Below are 22469 nucleotides of genomic sequence, written 5' to 3' on the forward strand. Positions count from 1 at the left end.
TGAAATCAAGGACTTACTATGTTCAGGCTGAACAGACATACCTTTACGTTGCTGGCTGTGCTGTTCCACATCAGCGGTATTCAAATGCTCTAACCAGTGAATTAATTCAGGCTCTTCAGGTCTGCCAAACCAATCCATTTCATTCTCTGAAAATTTTCAATATGCTGGGAACCCACCTCTGTGGAAGAATAAATGATAAGCATATAATAGTCCTGTTCTTGCATCACCGGCATAGACTATTTCTAGAACCTTTATTGAAGCTCACTCAAAAAACAGGAAATACATTTTAGAAAACTACATTACTGACCAGGATCTGGATGGTCAGGAATTAATCAAAGTAATAAGTTCTCCACATTGAGATTGTCTGTTTAAAACTCATGCAGGCTGAGAGCAATTGAAAGCTCTTGCCCTCTGAAGGCTGCTTGCTGGCAAACATGAAATGACTTCTTTGGCCTCGGTCCAGGCTGCAGCCCATGATCACTCACACCACAACATCCAGCACCTCCGATACTGGTTATTCCACATCCCTGCTGGCAATTACAGCAAAAATCCAAGGAACTGAAAAGAGGAATATGTTGAATGCCTTGTCCCTACAGTTTGTCACCCGTAGCCATAGGTGAGACAAACTGACAGAGTATTTTAGGGAGATTTACAACATTTTCAGCTGTGACCCCTTTTATCACCAGTGAATAGAAAGTACAAACACAAAACTCCTACAAAACAAAGAAAGTGTGTTTCCTTTTGTCAAAAGAAATGCTAACTTCAAGCTTTATTAGACATTCAGTAAATTACGTTTGCCAAATAGTCAATGATTAATTTACTCAAGCAGGTCTACTTGGTGTGGTTAAAATAGTGGTCTGGTTATTCTCGGCCATCTATGTTAGGAAAAAAAGAAAAGGTGTGCACTGCCCACAATCATTATAAAATTAAGCTTATACAAAATCACTCTCACCCCCAAACAACCCTGCTCCCCTTTATGCTTTATCTTAATCTTCAGATGAAATTTAATAGTTTTGTTCAACCATTGGCCTCTGCTATTTATGCCAATTTAATTAAAATAACGAAGAACTTATTTATACAAAAAAAAAAAAGAAAAAAGCTTAGAGAAGCCTGCCTGAATCTTCACCCAATGTTTTTGGTAACCACATCACACCTGTGGGTTTGTGCATGTGATTTGTGCATGGAATGTGCCGATGCTCCTTCCAGCAGCATTTGCACTGATTGAAGTTGGCTCAGCGCCACACTAGTAATTGAGTTTTTTCTACAAAATGTTCAGAGCACTATAGAAATTCTTTCTTATGTTTTACAAGACCTTATAAAACTTCCAAGCCAGTGTCATGAAACTGAACAGCTTGTTTTTATTTCAGTGGCTTAGGCTTGCTACTTTTAAAATTCATTTTTAAAATAGATATGTAAAATACTTCATCATTATGAATTCCATTAGGGCATTTTCTCACACGGGTCTTTTGCTGCTTCTGAAGTTCTTTCTCCAATGATGATGTTGCTGGTTTAACTCAGCACGTTTCAAGGATCCAAATTCTGTTTCAAACTGATTAAATGGATCCATCCACTGTTTTTACTTTACACTATTAATAGAGCTAGGAATTAATATTCCCCTGAATTAAATGCAAAGCATACCCTAAACAGCTAATGTTTTCATTGAAGACTGACTACCTCAAATACACTTCTCATACAAAAGAATCAGGTTTCAAATTTCTAGCCATGAGAATTACAGGGTTTGAAGTTCTACCAGGTGCATTTTGGAGCATTGGTTTGCTTTCACTGTTCCTTACTTACAACTTTTCCTGACTTTAAAAAAAAAAAATGCAGGTACAAGTTTACTTGTTATCTGTATTTTTGCTCTCATACAAAGACAAATTGCTTTTTTGGCCAGTACTTCTGCCTGAAGCCAGCCTTACAGGTTCCTAAGTCCTTTATTTACTAGACAGAAAGGACTCGGGATCTGTTTGGCACAAAGAGTCAGTAAGTAACAAAAAGTGTATTTATGTAAAAAGGTACGATTGTGGAAGAGGTTCTAAGAACAACTGAATGGCTTTAAAATTTCGGTTTACTGTAATATTTACAGAATATTTACCTTTAAGAATATCAACAGTGAATCCTTAGAGATTCGGAGAAGTTAACGTTTTAAACTAGTATTTCTATTTATATGAACAAGAGACTTCTGTTCAAGATACTTTGTATAATTACGGTGATAAGTTCCCAGCTTCCTGATTTCCCCAGAATGTAAGCAATATTGAAAGCAAAGGGCACCAAATACCTTTTAAGATTTCCTACGTGCAGTGACAGGCATTAAAATAAGCTCTTAGAAGTGTAATGTAGTTTTTAAACATTTTATGTTCATTTTGCAATATGAGGTATCCTGTTAAAGAACTAACCAACTTATTTTCTTGACAGGATTAAAAAAATAAGCAACTTTTGAGAAAGTGATAATTTTATTATATATTTGGGTTTCAATAAAACAGTAAGTGAAGCATTAGGCCTGGTCTAAATTTATAATTCAACAGATTTTCGTAAGCAAAAAACTGGCTCATACTGTTTTGTAAATACTTCCTCAGAAATTTTAGTCAAATGCATTCAAATAAAAATATTGTCCCCACAGCTGAAAATTAACTAAAAGACCATTAAAAAAGCTAATTAAAAAAAGCATGGAACTGGAGAAATACTGCTGTGGAACCCTGCAAATAGTAATATTAGATCTGGTCCATAAGAAAAAGTAAAATTTAATTGGACAAATGCCATAGTTATACCAAAATGAGGGAAGGTTTAAGGACCATGGAAAAGAGAAAAAGAATATGGAATCTGACAAAGAAATGTAACTAAGGACACATAGTATCTCTACATTTGCAAACTGAATCCATTACTGCATTAAATGGAAATTTGTACTTAAAACCAGACAGCAGTTCTGAACTAAAATTATATTTACTTTATAGTACTGCCGGTTAATAGACAGTTCTGTATCCCTACAGACAAACCATCTTTTTAATCTGTATTTTATTGTTAGTAGCTTTCCTGTAATCATATAAACATCTGTAGAGAAATACCCATACCCAGATAATCAGTGAGGAAAGCCATGATGCCAAGGCATTCGGAAGCTACAGTGGACAGCAGGTTGGCTATAACTAGGCTGAGGGACAAGGTGACCAGGTGAATTTTGGACTGCACCAGCAAAGGAATCATGGCATAAAACAAGGGAGTGAGAATCGACTTTGCTGGCATTGGTGTATTCCAATGAGCCTCCGAGCACCTTGTGATGATAAAGTTAATGACAAACGTACAGATATTTTAAAAAAGAATACTTTTTGGAGACTGAAAACACCAATACATTATGGTTTCCTGGTTTCTGATACTGTTTTCTTTGGCTAGAAACTAGTGGAGCAGTGGAACTAAATTTCCACTCCTGCTCAAAAATACTATCCAAAATACTGTCAAAGTCTTTCCATTTTCAACTATATCTGGAAAATCAGTTCCTAATAACGGACTTCTGATATCACCCTCTCCAAAACATTGAAAAAACACTGATAGCAGAATATTGGGTTTTCCTACAAGTAGTATAACCTTTGCTCAAAAGTTTGTTATACTTTTAGATGGCTTTAGCCATCCAAATCAATGAGGACTAAGATAAAAAAGAGACACGTTTGTAATGGTAATGATGTGTTTGAAGGATAGCAGTGGTTACATCAAAGAGATGGTACATATACAAATATCACTGGAGGAAGGGGAACGGTAAAGAAACTTGCTGAATGGAGTATCCTATCGTGGCATCATATTTAAAACAACACTCCTCATTGTATATAAAAATGTTTGACTGGTATTCTCTGATATTATTTAAACATGCTCCCTAAGAAAGAGCAGATTTTGAGAACATTTAAAATAAACTAAGAGGACAATCTGGCATTCACATGGAACTAAGAAAATCAAAATATGTATCTTTTTTTATTCTAACATCTACCACCTTCTAAAGTTTCTTTTTTAACTTTGAACAGAGGTTTTAGGGTTTTTTTCCCTTTGTTTGCGCTTTACAAAATGCGCTTTTGCTATGTTTTTACCAACTGAGGGCTGAGACAGCCTCTGAGACTCTGAGAATAAACAGTACTTGTAAAATCGCTGATGACATTTTTGTACCTGCACAAGAATTTCAGATAAACTTCCAAATTCTGCTGCTTTTAATTACTTCACTTCCACCCACTGTCACATACTCGGTATTACAGGCGTTCTGAAGTGCACTTTTACAAAAGTGAAGCATCTAAAAGTTCACCACCTGCTTTCTCATGTCCCAGTCTCAGCAGCCAGTAACAATCATTGTTATGCAAACACGTATGGAAAGCAGGCAGGTAGCATTGCACTGCGTGGTTTGAATATACAAGTTCAAGCTTGGTCTCATAAGTCACGGGATTTCTAATAAAAGGCTACCTAGAATGGTATAAACAAAACTTCTGTTCTGTGTTTAGGGACATTTCTTAAATAAGGCACTACAGACATCCAAAGAATTTTTGGAAACAGAAAGTAGTGAACAAAAATAATCACAAGCTAAAAGTCTTGGTTTTCTCTCAACGTGGAAACCATATTTAATTTCCCAACCACATTTTGCTATCTTTTACCTAAATTTACACTAACAGCAAATCTTTCAGTACAAAAGAGAAAAATGTGACTCAACAGGACCCTGTCTATAGGAAATACTTTGACACGAGTATGTTTAAGCATAGGAGGTGTCACACTAGATGAAATCATGGCCCTTGAAGTGAGGAGCAAGTCACTAAAGAGAAGAGGGGAAGCTGAAATGACTGAAATCAGTGACAGCTTACAAACTATGCTGAATTGTGACCAAACAAGAAGTTACCCATCAGAAGTTTATGAAATAATATTTCCTTTTTAAAATTATTAGAAAAACAATTCTCTGCTCAGATGAAAGGCCATTTTCTTACAATACCAGCAGCTCAATTCTATACAGATTTTGATGAGGTTTGATTTATGGTGCAATTAGTAGTTGTAAATCAGAGTCAAAATGTCTCTCTCTCAAGTGGCTTTTTTGCTCTAACTTTTGTAGACTTTAACAATATCACTGACCACAGAAAAATTAATAATATATTTGTCATATTGAGGTATATGATGTCCTCTTGTCCTGCTTTGCTCTGGTTGAAGTCATATAAACCAAAGTAGTTGAAGAACTGAAAACTGGGGTTTATAGATTTTGCTTACAACCTGTTGAGGTTAATAGGCTATTGTTGTGATAACCATGTTCCTGAGGATACAGGGATGTATACTGAATATACACGATGAAAATAAAAAAGTGATATGTGAAATTATTAAATTGCAATCAAATAGCATAAGCTGGCTAGAATTTCCCATAGAATAAGCAAAGAACAGCCAAGTCCTAAAAACTCCTTGAATTAGTAAGCATCAACAAAACACTTCCAAATATAAAATATTTTGTAAACTCTCAGTGTTATCATTCTAAGAATATTAAAATTATATAAATATATATAATTGATGTAAGTATTAATAGTGCCCAAAATTTAAGTCTCTCAAAATCAATAAGGTTTGTAAAACTAGGGAAATGATATTGCAACGGCATGCATGTCGAATTGTTTACTTTTCTTTATCCACAGATCATGAAGGAAGTTCGGAGAGCATTGTGCAATGCATCAGCTGATGACAGTAAACTCTTACTTCTCAGCGCAGTGGGAAGTGTATTCTGTAGTGGCCTAGATTACTCATATTTAATTGGCAGGTTATCCAATGACAGAAGAAAGGAAAGCACTAGGATTGCAGAAGCTATAAGGTGACCCAAGCTTACCTATGATCTCTAAATTATGAAATGCAGTGTGTGATTATAAAGATATTTATCAGGTCCAAAAATGTTGTATATTTAAGTGTTGATTGCATTCTAATTATAGTCCTACAAATTTGTTTAGTAAGAAGAAACTTGGACCTTTCCTTATTAGAAAAGAAAGCACATTTATTCCAGTGCTAATATCCATAAGGATTTATTTTATTCCAATTCTCTGTATTTAATATTTCAAATCATTCCTCCAAATTCAAATACAACTTTGTTGTTGTTTTTCCAAATTAGCTATTGCTTCATGTTCTAAAGTGGTTCCTGAAAGGCAGATATTTTACTTGTTTTAATGTTCATCATTTTAATGAATTTCAGTACAAATGGGAATCCATGGCTTACTCATATTCTGTTGAAATAGCAGTCTGCCACTGTATTTCAGAACCTTATTAGAAGGGTCTCCACTCTTTTTCTTAAACTTAAATTACTTAATATATATGGAAATGTAGTTTTATTTTCATAACTAAAATGTGACTTTCCTTATATATATCACATTACCTTAATAGAAATCCAGGGTTTATGACGTGCAGTCTACAAATCAATCTGCACAATATATCACCAAATATTTCCATTATCCACAAGGTATACTTCATACATATTTGGCCGATCTTCCAGTATAAATCAACATTACTCCACTAAAGCCAGTGGTATTTCACCAGTCTGTACCAGGAGAGGGTTTCGTCCCTTTTTTCCCCCCCACTTCCTACAAATAAATTTTACTCTTCTGAGAGCTTTAAAACTTTATGCAACAATTCTATGAAGGAATATTGAATCATTTGTTTTGCAACAGTTTTGCAATATTTTTGATATATTAGTATAATATAAGATCAGGTTTAGTTGTTACATGACATGTATTAACCACCAATTATCTTGGTTACAACTACTACAGATCAGTTTGGATTCTCAGTTTAATACTTTTGAAATTCTCGAAGTAGTAATTATTTTGAAAGAATTTAAAATGTACTTCTTAAATATAAGAAATTACGACATGTTTTTAAGACCCTAGCTATGCTTGAGTATCATGTAGTGATTTAAAAAAAAAAAAAACTTTGAAGGACACATCCTAATTTATTAATTTTTTTAATGTGAAGGATTTTTAATAAAGTGGAACCAAAAAAAATGTGAGGGAAGAAAATCACTATTCTTGTTTGAAAACACAGGCACACTCACACTCCATTAGAAGATACAGATGTAATATTAATTGTGTAAAGATTGTATAGATTGGTATTGTTATATATGTGTACATTTATCCACACACATCTAATATACAGGTATACTTATCAATTCAACATTGAAATGAGTATAAGTCAGACTATCATACTCAATTTTTCCATCCTTGGACTCACAGAACACTCCTGAAATACTGGTACAATGTACTGCTCGTTGTCAAGAATGTCGGCTTCAGGCCCACTGGAAATAGATTTTTATTGTACTTCTGGAAACAATACACTACATTTTCCATTTAGCACTCTGTGCTTTCTGTGTACAAAGGACTCAACTCATGGAAAATATACTGTAATAAGAGCAGAAAAAAATGTACACTTCGCTTTTTCAGTGGCTAGGATGTCCTAAAACACATAAACGGATCTCTGCCTCCACTGCTTTACATCAAGTTAGACTTCAATCAAAATGAAATTAAAATCTTGATTACTGTGTGTTTCCACTTTCTAAAGTATGGATCTTGTATACTGATCACAAGTTAAAACTGAAGTTTAAATACCCACCAAGTCTCATCTCACATGAATGATTTATTCATTTGGCCCCTGTCCTCATCCACTGCCTTTGGGGCTTGCAACTCACAGATGTGTGGCACTGTAGCTTCTCTCCAGGTACTGAACATAGATCTGTCAGCCTGAGCTGCCATCGTCCAGACGTGTGTCAGGCATTGCACTCCTGGAGCAGGGAAAAGGCGGACAGACAGACTGCACTGCAACTGTGCCTATGTGGCCTACAGAGCCCTGCAATCAAAAGACTCACTGGAAGGCATTCCCAGCATCAGTCTCGCATCATCAGTCAGGCATCGTTATGTGACCCGATATATAAAATTCCGGGTGTACTCAGAAGAAAACAAAGAAGGATGACTTTACTTGCTCAACTTCTTTATAGCCTTTGACGTGCTTATGAGCCCTGACCTGCAGCAAGACCTCTGCAACAATGCAGAGGTATCTGAGCATCCCAAAGAATATTCGATGGTCAACTTCCCAGATATCCTCTAGCAAAACCAAAAGCCTTCTGCATGTGACACTTTTTCCTATTTTTGAGCTTCTGGCTCTACTGTGCAACAACAGTTACAATTTTAAGTCCTTTTCAAAGACTGCCTTGAATTGAAACAAGGATCTTCTAGCCCAGAAACTACGTGTGAACTTACGGTTCAGAGGCATAGAAATATGCCAGGCTCTGGGTACAAAGAGGACTCACTGAAACAAATAATGTACCAAACAGGGAACACAGATAAGTGGGGTGCTGGACACTGCAGCTTCTGTAGACCAAATGCAGGCATTTGTTCCCCTCGTAAGCTCCCAATATTGTAGCCTTCCACTCCATCCTATAGGTGGCATGTTCCATACCCATCCATTGTACCATCCTCTGTGCTCCCCATCCTTCCCTCACAACAGAGGCTCATTGTGTCTTCTCAATGTTCTGTTCCACTCTCTCCCCATGTCCAGGTCCTTCCTTCCTTGCTTACTCATATGAAGATTTCACATTTCCTTCAACCCTTCCGCTCCATTAATGTGTTCTGCTTTGTTCTTCCTCCCCATCATCTAACTGTTTCCTCTCCGCATCCCTAATTGCCTTTCCATATTCACTTCCAGTCCCATTTATCACCACATGCTTCCTGCTTTTCTCCACAACACTGTTTTCTTCTGCCTCCACATGGTCCTCAGATCTGCTGCCACCATTTATCTATAGTTTGTTCTTTTTACCTATCATTCATCACATCTCTGTTCCCATCTGTAGTCCTACTTGGAAGGCTTACTTGCTTAACTACTAAGGTTCTCAGAATTCTGGAAATAATCAGGTGCAGTGATCCTCAGTCATTACTCAACCATAAACAACTGAAGAAATAACGAGATAAGGGAACAGCATTGCTTCTGCAAAATAAAATGAACCACAACTCTCCTTAACCCTGCTATCGACTAGAAAGAAATGGTCTTGAACAGACAAATGTGATGTTCCTTATTTCACTCTCTTTGTCTTGCCGCTGATCTTCTGTTTTATTACTCACTGTGTGAACAGAGCTCCATCAATTCCCACAAGCCTCTATTTTCCCATGGTCAAAAATCAACTCCTTACTAGATAGCCTGAAAAACAGAACTCATTCATTGAACATTTAATGCTGGGTCACCTCAGATTCTTCATTTTCATTTAAAATACAGCCAATGCCCTTGCACTTCAGTCCAATAAAATACTTACCTTTGGTATGTTTTCCATTTTTTGCCAAATTGGCGCTCTAACCTGCAAGGCACACCTCCTGTTCTCAGATACAGAAGTCTAGGTCTTTTTGACCTCAGTGGGAGAGCTGCAACTCATCAAAGGGCACATTTGACAAAATGTTCTTTCCTAAAATCTGTCAGCAAAGATGTACTCTGGATCTAATAAATACCCAGTGCAGGAACAGAATCTCCTGTTTTGTTTTGAACTTGATTTATACATGTCTCTTTTCTAAAGTAATTGAGCATCTCGTTTGCCTCCATATACCTGCTGTGCACTGAGCTGCTAGAGCTCATAATTTGCCCACAATTACACTCATGCTTTTCCCTAATTGGTATATAGGCTGTTCCATTCAACAGATGTCTTTCCAGAGTTCCTGGTAGGTAACTTATTTAAAATATCTCCTCATTGCACAGAATTTAACATGTTCTAGTTCATTCATCCAGATGAATCCGATCAGATTTACTTCCCCATTATTTCCCATCGCTTCACGTTTACTGTTGTAGGCAGGCCAGGGCATCTACTTTGTTATGTCTTTGCCGAAGACTTTGCAATGAAGACCCAACAGATCACTCACCTAATTCTTTCCCTGTTCAAACACTTTTCTCTCTCTCTGACTCCCCTTTGTGGGTCTTGTTCTTTCCGCTGGTGTGCCATAAATGTTTACTATCTCCCAATCCATTGCTGGGACCTGCAGTAACCATTGACATAGGATCTTAAGAGAACTTTTTGAAAAAAATAAATATTCAGCAATCCACCTATGAGTTTACTGTCTTTCACGCTACAATATGTTCATCAAGTTAGCCAAACCAGATCATCAGAATCCGTACTAGCCATTGTGGAGCAAACTGAGAAGCGCTATGTGTACAAACTCATGAGTTACTGGTCCAGAAGTAAAACTAAACCTAACCAAACCATTCTGCAAAAAGTACAACAGCCAGTGCATTCCAATTAATCAGTTCATATACAACATATACAAAACTATTTAATAGCCTACGTACTCAGAAAGATTAAATAATTAAATATGAGCAAAATTTTCCATGTGCAAATTAGAAAGTATTTTGCAATTCTGACCTCATAAAACCGGGCCATGGCATTTATTGTGTTCATCTGTGGTTCTAATTTGTTTTCAGATTAAGTACTTTAAGCTTGGGTATTTATCTAAGTGTTACTGTATTCAAGATCTTTCTTTTATTTTTTATTTTAGGGATTTTGTAAAAGCTTTTATTCAATTTAAGAAGCCAATTGTGGTTGCTATCAACGGCCCTGCTCTTGGGTTAGGAGCTTCTATTTTACCACTATGTGATATCGTTTGGGCAAGTGAGAAGGCATGGTTTCAGACACCATACGCAACAATCCGACTCACTCCAGCTGGCTGCTCATCATACACATTCCCACAAATTCTGGGTGTTGCACTGGTAAGGTTTTCCACCTCAAACTGCTGAAGAACCTTTCTTAAAATCATGCTCTTCTTTCTCTGTTTAAAAAGTAAAACAGAAAACAATTGTTTCTTTTAATTGTCATGAATGGAAATGAAATCTGTAGAAAGTTCATCTAATCGCTACCAATTTCTTATCACAAAATGACCTCAGAATTCAATATATTATTACACATGCTGTATACACGAAAGATTGAACACAGGTTGAAGATGCAAAGATTGTCAAGATCATGGTAGAAAAGGGAAGAAATGCATTAGCAGAATAATGTTGCAGAGTACTTGTCTGTATTCTGTTAGGAATGTGCAGTAACAGAGCAAGATACTGCTCTCTGCTCTCTACAGACAAGCTATACTAATTCCAGTAAGGTTGCTTAGTTTTTACCAGTATAACAAAGCAGAATTTGCCCCACAAAGTACTTCATACTAGGTTCCATGACTCTTGGCACAGTATCACTGTATCACTGACAGTTACACTTGTAAAATCAGCAATACAGATTCATCATGCATGCCAGCACATTTCTCTTAAATGAAACCCATGCTGTGCTCTGGCCACCTGCACAATCCTTAAATAGCTACCGAAACGCCTTTTTAAGTATTTTGCAGTATGGAAAGATACAGGAGACCATTTGTAAATTTAATCTTGAAAATAGCGGGCAAGTATGGAAAATTTTTTAAGGGAATTATAACCCAAGTAATCTTTTTGTTTCACAGGCAAATGAAATGTTGTTCTGTGGGAGAAAGCTGACAGCACAGGAAGCCTGCAGCAGAGGACTAGTGTCACAAGTATTTTGGCCAACAACATTTAGCCAAGAAGTGATGCTACGAGTGAAAGAAATGGCATCCTGCAGTGCCGTGGTAAGAAATCAAACTCCTTTATGATTAAATTACATTTCACAGAGGCAAGGTGTGCTCCCAAGGCTCATCACATGGTGGGTCCTCAGTTTCCACAGCCATACCTGTGGAAGAGGGCTAACAACAGAAAATCTGGATAGGGATCAGTGAGCTCGTGGAGTTTCCCATTTTCAGTGGAAGGGAGGGTTGTTTCCTTTCTCCATCTTTGCGTTTATTCAGTATGAGTGGAACCTCCTTGCCCCAGATTTTGAAAGAGGATTTTAGCATTGGTTTCTGTCATGAAGGTGGAAGAGTCTGAAACTATACCACTGTACTGGGAAATCTCTGTAGGGCCAGTAAGAAAATATATTTGCCTTTCACGTTGTCCTGGCCTACTATGTTTCAGCTGACTCTGCCTTCTTTTCTGCACCTGCATAGTTCCTGATTCTGCAAAATGTTCTACACAGTGCACCAGAAGGGTAGGATAGTGCCAGCTAACCTCTGCTGTGAAGGAGAGGTGAGATCCAGACACAGAGGGATTTGAACACAGTCTGGTCACAGTGTATTATAACTTTCCTTTTGTGTACATAAAAGTTGAAAGAAAATCCTTTCCTATTTTTACTTCCTAAGGTTTTTTTCCCTTCAGGCAGATATACTCCTATTCTGGGCACATCCTTGTTTAAAAAAAATGCAGTGAAGAAAGTGATACTGGCTGCAATAAAACTGCACTAAGTAAAGTGCAAATTGTTGCAGTTTCTTGCTATACTTCCTATGCCTGAAACTGTCTTAGCACCCTTCAGTTTCATTTAAAAGATCCATTGTAAAAGAGAAGGTAGAGACACAGGAGATTTTTAATTAAATGAAGTGTAGATTAGATCTCACAAAAGACATTCAGAATGAAACTCTCTGGAAATAAGCTTATTTGATCATGCTGATATAACGTGTATTATATGAGTTCAGAAAACCTCTGGACCTTACGGTGAATTCTTCGTTCCTTCACTGTTATTGGCTGCCAATGAAATTTTCTCTTGAGACCTGTTAGGAAGACTGGTGCTAACTTGTGGACAAAGATGAGAGTTAAAACTGCCAAAGACTAGATTTACTCTCTGAGATCCTAAATGCAAATCAGGCTGAAGTCACAAAAACAATTAATATGATGAGCTCATCCAAGTTCACTGTGGCTATTTGTTCACAAACAGACCAAAGAAATACACAGGCACTGCGATTTGCAATTAACACCATTTACTTGAGTTAAAGAGAAATACTACTTTGGAATAGCAGTGTTGTAACCTAAAACAGATAGGAACTGGGCTTAACATGTAGGTGTTGACAAAGCTGAGTGGAGAGTATACGTCTCCCTTACCATAAACACTGTATTAGTTTACATTGTCTTCTGCCCCCAAAAAATCTGCCCCAATGTATGAATTATTAATGGTTTTGTTTGACTAGTTGCGTTCCTTCTGAGATACATAGTGGTGTTAATATATTTCAAAAAGAATTTTAAAGAAGGCAATCTCAATGTGTCTGAAAATGGGTCTGGGAAAAACAAGCTGAACTATGGGAGCAACCATGGACCTGCTGTTCATGCCTTTAAGAACTTAGAGCGATTACTCAGGGCTTGAGATTGGTCTTTCCGTTGTAAAAACCTTAGGTGATTTTTTATGACTGCTTGTACATGCTAAGCAAATCTAACTCCAGAACACAGTCAGAGGGTGCTTGTTTTGCTGAACACCCTTCTTTTCTTTCACTTTTATAAAAATGTAAGTAAATAAACTTAAAAAGGTATTTGCGGTAAAGGCCCTTTCCTATTCATTTCCGTTTTGATGAGGAATGATGCATGAGGGAAAATTGTTAAAGATGATGGACATCCACATTTGGGTTTCCAACCTCTATAACCTTAAAGACTACCTTCGAGAAAACAAGTAGCCAATATATCATGCCTCACACATTTTCATTTCAGGGGATCACATTTTCAACAGGAGGGAGTTCAGCTCCTTCTAGTGCTTCATGGCAGACCTTCAATGAACTAAGGTGTTTCAGAATTCCTCATTCCTTTTAAAAATGTTGGTACTAAGGCATAAACCTCAGAAGTCCTTAATTCTTAAAGATGCTGACTATCAGCAAGTGGAGTTATGGATATAAATCAGATCTAATTTCTGTGCCCAAAGGAGTTATTTAGATTGTAAAACAGAGTCAGTAGTGTAAAAATGCTGTTCATGCCATTATCCATAATAATTTTGTCAGAGTCAAAATAAAATACTGAGCAATATTTTGGCTTTAGGTATTGGAAGAGTCCAAATGTCTCGTGCGGAGCTTCCTGAAATCCGGACTTGAAGATGTGAATGAGAAAGAGTGAGGAGCTCTTCCAAAGGACTGGATTCATTATTCAGCTACTTGCAAGACAAAATTTATGAAGTCTGATGTCCTGGCCTAACTTAAAGAGAAAATGCTCCACTTGTGAACAGAGTCAAACATTACCTGTGTTTGAAAAGCAGAGGCAATGCATCCTTGAGGAATTTGTGACAGTGTATCCTAATACATATGGTTGTGTCGATTTCCTTGTGAGCTACACAGCTGCTTGTAGCTGGTTTGATTTTGTGTAACCGAGACGTAGGCAGGCTTGTTCAGTGCACATAATCTCTACAGAGGGCTGCATCTTCCACATGCTCATCCAGATAAAGTATACATTCCATGTGCTGAGAAGCACCACTGAGGCCCAATAAGGCACGCCATCTGTAATGATTTGTCTGTCCTTAACTTATTCTTGCTGTTGCAACACATCTGGGCTGACATAGAGGGCTCAATCTAAAAACTGGGTCAGCACAATATTTTGTAGACCCAAACACCATACTTTAGAAATATTTTAATTATTTTTTTCTAAGTTCTAACAGTGTAATGGAAAAATCTGATAATTTATATGTATAATATGTAAAGTTAGTTTTACAAAAACTACTAGGATTTTTTTCTTTGTTGAATTTATTTAACTTATTTATTTTGTGTTTGTATTCAGCTGTTTATTGATCACAGATCTTATTTTCATACTTCCCTTGACTGAATTAATGGCATCACATGAGAATGCAAACACATTTTTAGCAGCAAATTGTGTAGAAAAATAAAGGATATATAGAAAACACACAGAATGCTGTGGGCAGTAAAAGAAACAGCCACGTGCATGCTCCTCTGTGCAAAATTGTACAAAAATTGTATGAAATAGATTCATTTGCCAGGGTTAAGGGGAAGAAAGTGGATTCTGAAACAGTGAGTCCCCCCTAAGTCTCTCTTCACTTTCTGCCTTCTTGAGGAGCATTGAAGGGCTTGCCAACAAGATGCTGTATTTAAGTTTACTATATTCCTGTTAGCCGGACGTCAGTTACAGGGTGAGTGGTGCCGTTATGTGGCATCGTACTCTTTTTCAGGTTTAAACATCCCCATTTGGTCTGAAGTCTAAAAGCAAATCCTTATGAGCCTTAGTCTAGTTGCCTGATTCCTCAGGTGTGAGATAATTTCTGCTCTGGAGGCCTTTGGGTGTGGGCCAACAGTTTATACAAGGTGCTAGGTATTGAACTAAGTGGAGGGAGAGGTTTTGTTTTGCTTTTCCCAGCTCTCCACATCTGGCCACCCCACCATCTGTTACAAGAACTTCTGGCTATCCATAAAAGCAGTCCACAATAAACGACAAAAATCCAATCTGCTATTTTAGAATGTGATCCTAGTACTTTTTCAGTGACACTGACTGACTTCTGAACACTGGATCGCTCTCATTTCTGTCTTGCTAGTAAGGCAATTAATATGGAAATAACACAAGCATGCTCTGTGACTTCACCTGCCATTTTAGTATGCCCAAATTAAAACCTCTTGAAGCAGAAGCTTTGCACATTTGTTTGCTTTGTAATTTGTGCACTTGCTCTCCATCCTTGAGCTCAGTGACTTGGTTATGGTTTAAACCTCTGCAAATGAGGCTTCTAGGTTTTCTCCCTCCCAGTATTTCCATGAAGAGTTTCAACAAAGCCTTTGTGAAGTTAACGAACAGGTGATTATCATAAACAGTAGCCTTCAACACATTAATGTAACATTTATTTTTCCACAAATAATTAAAAGTGCTGTTTCTATGGCCTAATTGTACCACTGAATTTTAAGGAAATCATTACCCTAAAGGCAGAAGTTCTCATGGAAATTCTTCAATAAAAAGACAAAATCTGGCTTCTAATTAGCCTGTTTTAAATGTTTTCAAAAAAACTTATCAAAACAAGTAACTTATTTTTAAATGTCTGAAACAGAACTCTTTCAATAACTATTTGAAGTGATAGATGCACCGCTTGTTTTATACTAACACTTACTTATTTCCACAACCTGCCAGCAATGCCACAGAGCGCATGTGCAAAGCCTTGCTTGGATCAAGGCCACAGGACCCTCTACTATGCCAGTGTGCACACGTGAGTCACCTGTGTGGCAGTCCCATTAAAATGAGAGGGATTACTCAAGTGAAAACCACTCACATGCATACGTGTTTGCACAATCAGGCCTCCAGCATATGACTTCAGAAAAAAAAAAGAAAAAAAAAAGCAATGGAAAGTACCATGATTCCTCAATTTCCTTTCTTTCCTTTATTCCCGTCCAGAGAGCCATAACTCCTAGTCATGTGTTAATAAGACATTAAGGAATTTATTTCAATACTATGCTTGTTTTTTGTAGATAAATATAGAAAAATTGCTCAGCAATGTGAAGATATGCTTTCCATATGAGATTTTCAAACAGAGAAGAATAATAAGTTGTTACACCTTTAAACTGCATCATTTCATCTGAATTTTCAGATATCTGTATCTTAGCATTTTTTATGACAAAGGAATGGTTGAAATACATTTTCTATAATTATTTTTCCATTAAAGCAAGCGCTAACCATAGTTAACATTTTTAATTATTCATATCTATACAGTTACAATCTAGTTTTCATGGAATCTATTTTCCCTTCAATAAAAAGTAATAACAATGTCAAAAGCTTCTTTTCCAGTATTTAAAGATCAGAATCCATTTTCTCTTGTGTTTCTGTCCTTACTAGGTATTCAGATATCTAGATGTACTGTACATATTAGTCTGGGTACCTTTACTAATATTCACAGTATTTAAGATTATAAATGCAATTTGTTGTTAAGTATGTTATTTTATTCTTGTGTAAATTGTTTTGTACAATCTTTAAAACTCTACAGTTTTGCATTTGTAGATATTAAAGGTAAGCAATTTATTTTGTGTTGTCCTGCATGTATATTTTTGCTGTAGATAAGTGTTGCTTAGTTTACTATTTCAGTACATTTCTGTTTAAATGAATAAGCTTACAAACTTTAATACAGTATATATTTTCAGAATATAAACTTTTATATTTCTGTGGTAGGTTAGGGTATGCGTTTTAGGCAATCTTTTTCACTACTATTAACTGTTCTTTTAATCTATAATATAATGGTTTTGTGCCAATAGTTTTTCATTAGAATAAAATGCTCTTTTAATGTTAGGAATAAACAGACAATTTTGGTTGGGGTTTGTTTTATTTTGGTTTTTTTATTATTATTATTTTGCCAGCCTTTACAGTTTTAAATGTAATTTATAAATGTATTGCATTTGTGAATAAGCCTTACCATTAGGTACAAGAAATCTTTAAAGCTACATAATTGCTTATGTAGTACTAAGGACTTCCCCAAATAATTGCTGTAAGAAAGTTAGCAAATCGGAGTACAGGGCCTTAAGTTTTTCTCGTGAAAAGGATAATACGGGTTGTTTCTTTTGAACAACATAGGTAGACTTGTCAGCATGGGCTTTGTTATATATAAACTGTGCATTTGTGCTCCCAACCACAGTAGTTCAATCTCAGGCTTTATGTGGCTGGGTCTATAAAAGTCAAATCTGGCTAAAGCCAGCGCTCTTTAGGAGACACTAAAGAAGTTTACATAAGAGACTTACAGACAATCTTAATTATAGTACATTTGGGTACTCGGTATCCTAGATGTGTTATCTGTGTCTGCCCAATTAACCGTATGTTTTAAGCCATATTAAATCTCTTTACTGCTACTTTAAATACTACACTGAAAGTCATTCACTAGCTTGCTTACTCACAGACAGGATTTCAATTTTTAATGAATAAAAATATTATGCCTTCCATAAAAACAAAGGACCAAAGAATTGCATTGTTCTAACAAAGCATTAGTTCCTTCGCCAGTGAACTAGTTTGACATTTGTACTGAAGATCAGATAGTCTCCTTCTGCTACAAACACTGCATTCTCATCCACGTCAAGTGTAAGGGGAAAAGATGTATCCACTGACCTATTGGGAAAGGAGTGACGTTCAGCTAGGATGGCATGTCTATTGGTAAGGCTTATTACCAAACCTCTGAGATGAAGCAAAGAACCAAAAATTCACAAATTATGTCAATGTAAATTTATTTTCAGAACTTGCACAAATAATTAATTGTAGAACTTTTCAAATTAGGCCCTTAAGTTATTTTGTCAGGACACCATGAAACAGACTAAAACAGTTTCTAATATTTGTAATGATGAGTACATATTATAATATTATAAGGGTACAGGCACCCCTATATCACAGTGTTGTAAATATTTTCTGAAACTGGTACAGTACTGAGGGACTTGTATCTTCTGATATATCAAATATTGACTGTCTAGATCAAATTGTACACAATTTATTTGTTGATGGTCCTGTAACTAGTGTATGGACACATTTCTGGGTGCCTTAGAAGTTGTATTTTTCATGTGTGTTAATATGCAGTATTTATACATTGTGAGAAGCTGCTTTGAATAAAAACATTGAAACTTCACTTCAATGCAGTGATTTTCAGTTTTACATAATCAGAATGAATGTGATAAGTAGTAGCCACAGACCCTTGTATTATATACGATAAAGCTATTCACAGACTCCTGCCTTTTAAAAGAAAGCAAGCATACAACAAGCTTTTTAAAAGAGAAATTAAACTTAAAACTTTTTTTTCCAAATGGCAAAAACTAGGGCACTAACAGACACTGCAATAAGAACTCTCTGAAATCATTCATCATGATCCATCTCATTTATCATTTCATGATCAAATCCAAGAAAACGGCCAAGAACTGTCTTACAAATACACTTCTAGGACACCTTCTCCACCATTATCACTTCCACTACTTGGTACGTGCACGTCACCTAAAGCATATCTGCCCAGAACTGACTGCTGCATACAGTATTTTGGCTCCACATGAGGGAATTTGATTTTGAAGTGGTGTTTGCCAGGGAGGCCAAGACTCAGCCCAGAACCCCCTTGGTGCAGCATGAAGCTGGATCACCCTGTGGTCCTCCTACATGGTTACAGCCTGCAATCCTTCCATGGGGTCTCTTGTATACAAGGTGATCGTTTGGCTGTAGCATCCAGGAATGCTGTTTCCAATCATGTATCTCCCACGATTAGAAGAGTAACTGTAAATTACTTCTGCCTGGGGCAGAAAAGGAAGGATATTTTTACAGGGAGCCAGTGTTACCCAAACAACCTATACAACAAGGTCTGAAAAAAATGACCTACACTTGATTCAAAGGACAACAACTATGTTCTAGCAATTATATTGGTTAGCTTTAAACTGACAGACACTGTTAGTCAAAACTGTGGTCAGCTATTTAGAGCAGAGGATTGAGCAATTTAGTCTTGCTTCACAGTCAACAAATCCAATTATTTATTACGGTGACTCTTATCAGGAATTAACTTATTGTAGCTTGCACTGGACTAAGCAACGTGCACATGATGAACAGAGTATGACACCTTTCTTGTCTAACAGTTTTATTGATGTTTTAGTCTTAACATAGATTGCCAACATTTTAATTTTATTTTAAATAACTCATTTTTAAAGGAAAGCAAAAATTATTTAAAATTAAAAAATCCATCCAAATATTATAAGTCAAGGTTTTGTAAACCAAGATAAATGGTAGTCCTTGTTGCTGTAAATTAATATGCCAACAAACTATATGGAAGAGGAACCCACTAAGTATATATAAAGAAGGTCTACAAATTTAAGCAGACAAAAGACTAGTCTATGAATTGCATGCAGAAAAGAATAGGCAGGTATTAATCCCACTTAAGATATAAAAAGTACTCAAACGGGTCAAAGCTCTGCATAAACTAAGACATGCCATTTCTCATTTTGAGTTTTGAATAACAGACAGAAACAATATTGCATATGGCAAGAACAAGGAGAGGTTTTGAAACAAGTGAAAGCAAATGAAAGCACGTGAGAAAAACAGAAGGACATCATTTTAAAGATTGGGGAGTTCAAAGCAAATCAAGTCTCAGAAGTCAGACTAGGGGGCTGTTTGGTTGAGAAGGAAAAAGTCAGAGGGTGAAATTCTGGGCCTATTAACTTCAGATACTCGCCTCTCTCTGGTGCCTTATTTTTCATGAAACCTTCAGAAGATTATAAAATTTAATAAAACGTAACACATCTGTTCATGACTCTGATGTCTGACTTATCCTCAAAACCAATCTACAGGTATAGCATGGAGAGAGTTTCAAATTACTAAGAAAGCCAGAGTAACAACCCACTCTAAAATTCAAGCCATTAGGATTGTACTAGCGCCACTTTGCTTTAATTTATACGCTTTCCTTGATTTAACAAAATTTGCTCATCACAGACATATAATAAAAATAGAACCATTTAGAACTTTGTTGATTTCCAATTATTAAGTCCACCTGCCTTGACACAATAATTTTCACCTGGAACTGCCAGAATTACTATAGGAGAAAGAAGAGAATTTTCATTTCCAGAATAGGAAACAGTTTATCATTTAGTAGGGAATAAATTAATCTACACAGAGGATGAAGCAAAGACCAGAAATGCACAAGAAACAATGAAGAGTTTTATACAAAGTCTGTTAGTGTAAGAACCAAGTTTCTACTACAAACTGGTTACAAAGGAATATCTAAATGCATATATAATCTCCAGCTATATGTTATTAGAAAGCAGCCCTAATTCTTGGGGGGTGGTAGATTTTAATTACCTTAAGCACTACAACAGTTTTTATCATGACATAATTTACAGAATGTCATCCTTATCAAATTCTTGTCACAAAAATTATAGTGCTACTTCATGAGTCAGGAACAATCCTAGCAATTTCAATTTCACCTGTCCTTCAGTAAATTTCCATGTAATAAGCAAATATCCTCCTTCCAGGACAGATCATTAACACCTGAGGGCTGTATGTGACAGATACAGTACTGTCAATGTGACATGTCCCATTCCTAGCAAAAATGGAGTGGCATGACCCCAAAGGAAACCTGTAACTTAAGCCTCCACACTTCCCCACAATACATGAACCACATTGAGCAGAAGTCAGCAATGCAGAGGGTAACTCCTAAGCTAAACTCTATCATCACCTTTCTTTTATAGCTTCCTGGCACTGGTGTCACTTGAGCAAATTCAGCAGATCTAAGTCAAAACCCACCAACATCAATGGAGATCCTCCTACTGACTTCGGTTCCTTCTAGATCAACCCCAGTGGTTGACAGATACCATAGCAAACTCCACCATAATATCGCAGGGAATATCTTGTAGTTATCTTTTTGAAAAACAATGTGGCACTGATCAGAAAGACATAATTAGCACAGGAGGCAGGGTTCCGTATTTTTAGTTCAAAATTTAACAGCAGTGTCTAAGAAATTTTGAATAAAATTCAACATTTTGAACTTTATCACTGACTCTTGTTAGTAGAAAGACATGCTCTGCTGTGTTTTAACCTTCCTCAACTCTTCAGTCACATTTATCAACTTGGATTCTGGATGACTATCTAACATCTGTGAAACTTATTTTATACATTGGTCATAGACAGAAATATGTTGGTGAACAACTATAAAGAGAAAAGTGAAAATGCTCTTTGCAACTAAGAGCCATGTTTGAAACAGGGGCTATTGAACTGCCACTGCCTCCTAAGGTGTTAGGTAAAAAGCTGCATCTAACATTAGAGTTTCTATATGAAAAATTATTTAAGCACTAAGCAGCAATCTTGACTTGTTAGGATTAAGTTAATTACTATCATCTAGAAGTAAGTTATTCACAGTCATCCAGAAATGTGTTTCTGATGTGTCTTTAAATAAGTGCTACAATTTCTATCACTCCAAAAAGATCAGCAATTTCATACTGCTGTCCTTCCAGCCTTCTGGTTAGCGATTACATATGCTGCCTACCAGACTCAAGGGTATTCACTTTCTACAAGAGGTTCATTAAATGGATAAAGGCATTCACATAAAACTCTTTCCATGCCTAATTATTCAAGATCTGCATTATCTTAGCTTCTCATTTGTTTATTTTGTATGCAGCTGCAGTGAATTGTTTATCAGGGACTCAGACTCTGGCAAACAATTCCCTCCAAGTCCACTTTTTGCCCATTAGGCTCATAATGAGCAACAACTCAAAACTCCTGCCAGCTGAGCTGCCGAGGGATTCCCTGCTGCTTCAAGGGTAAAGGTCAGATGAGCATGGCTTTGCTGATCAGCAGCAGCATGCCCACTGGTTGGAGTGTGGGGTTTGGAGTCGACAATTGCTTGACCCTGATCCTCCCTTTGTTTCTGAAAGCAAGCCTTAATAATATCAGTGGTCTAGCCCTCTGTGGGTTTTCCTGCCATAATGACCCTTCATCACTCCTTTGCACAGGGCTGCTCCCTGGAATGACGTCTGAAGCAATATTTAAGTTATTAACTATAAAGCAACCTGCAAGTTTCTTATGCCAGTGACCAGGCCCACCTGAAAAAAGCAACGGACAAGGTGATCATAATACCTGTACCATCCCAACACCACGCTGTGCCTAGCTTAATCAGACCAGAAAAACAGGACATTATATTTTTCATGTATTTACATGGAATAGGATAAAACAGATAGACTTATTTTCCTGCATGCTAATGT

The 22469-nt window shown here is 36.6% G+C and overlaps 1 protein-coding gene across 1 annotated transcript in view; it reads left to right on the forward strand.

Annotated features, from left to right (window-relative positions):
* CDYL2 (chromodomain protein, Y-like 2) overlaps nt 1-18376 on the forward strand; it is a 177151-nt gene extending 158775 nt beyond the window's left edge. Inside the window, 5 exon segments of the mRNA XM_009332325.1 lie at nt 5628-5800; nt 10494-10704; nt 11436-11579; nt 13837-13906; nt 13909-18376. Of these exon segments, the coding sequence (XP_009330600.1) occupies nt 5628-5800; nt 10494-10704; nt 11436-11579; nt 13837-13906; nt 13909-13976 (666 nt within the window). The 3' untranslated portion in view covers nt 13977-18376.
* The last annotated feature ends 4093 nt before the right edge of the window (nt 18377-22469 follow it).

Source organism: Pygoscelis adeliae, unplaced genomic scaffold (assembly GCF_000699105.1).
Source record: "Pygoscelis adeliae isolate BGI_AS28 unplaced genomic scaffold, ASM69910v1 Scaffold18, whole genome shotgun sequence".
Lineage (NCBI taxonomy): Eukaryota > Metazoa > Chordata > Aves > Sphenisciformes > Spheniscidae > Pygoscelis > Pygoscelis adeliae.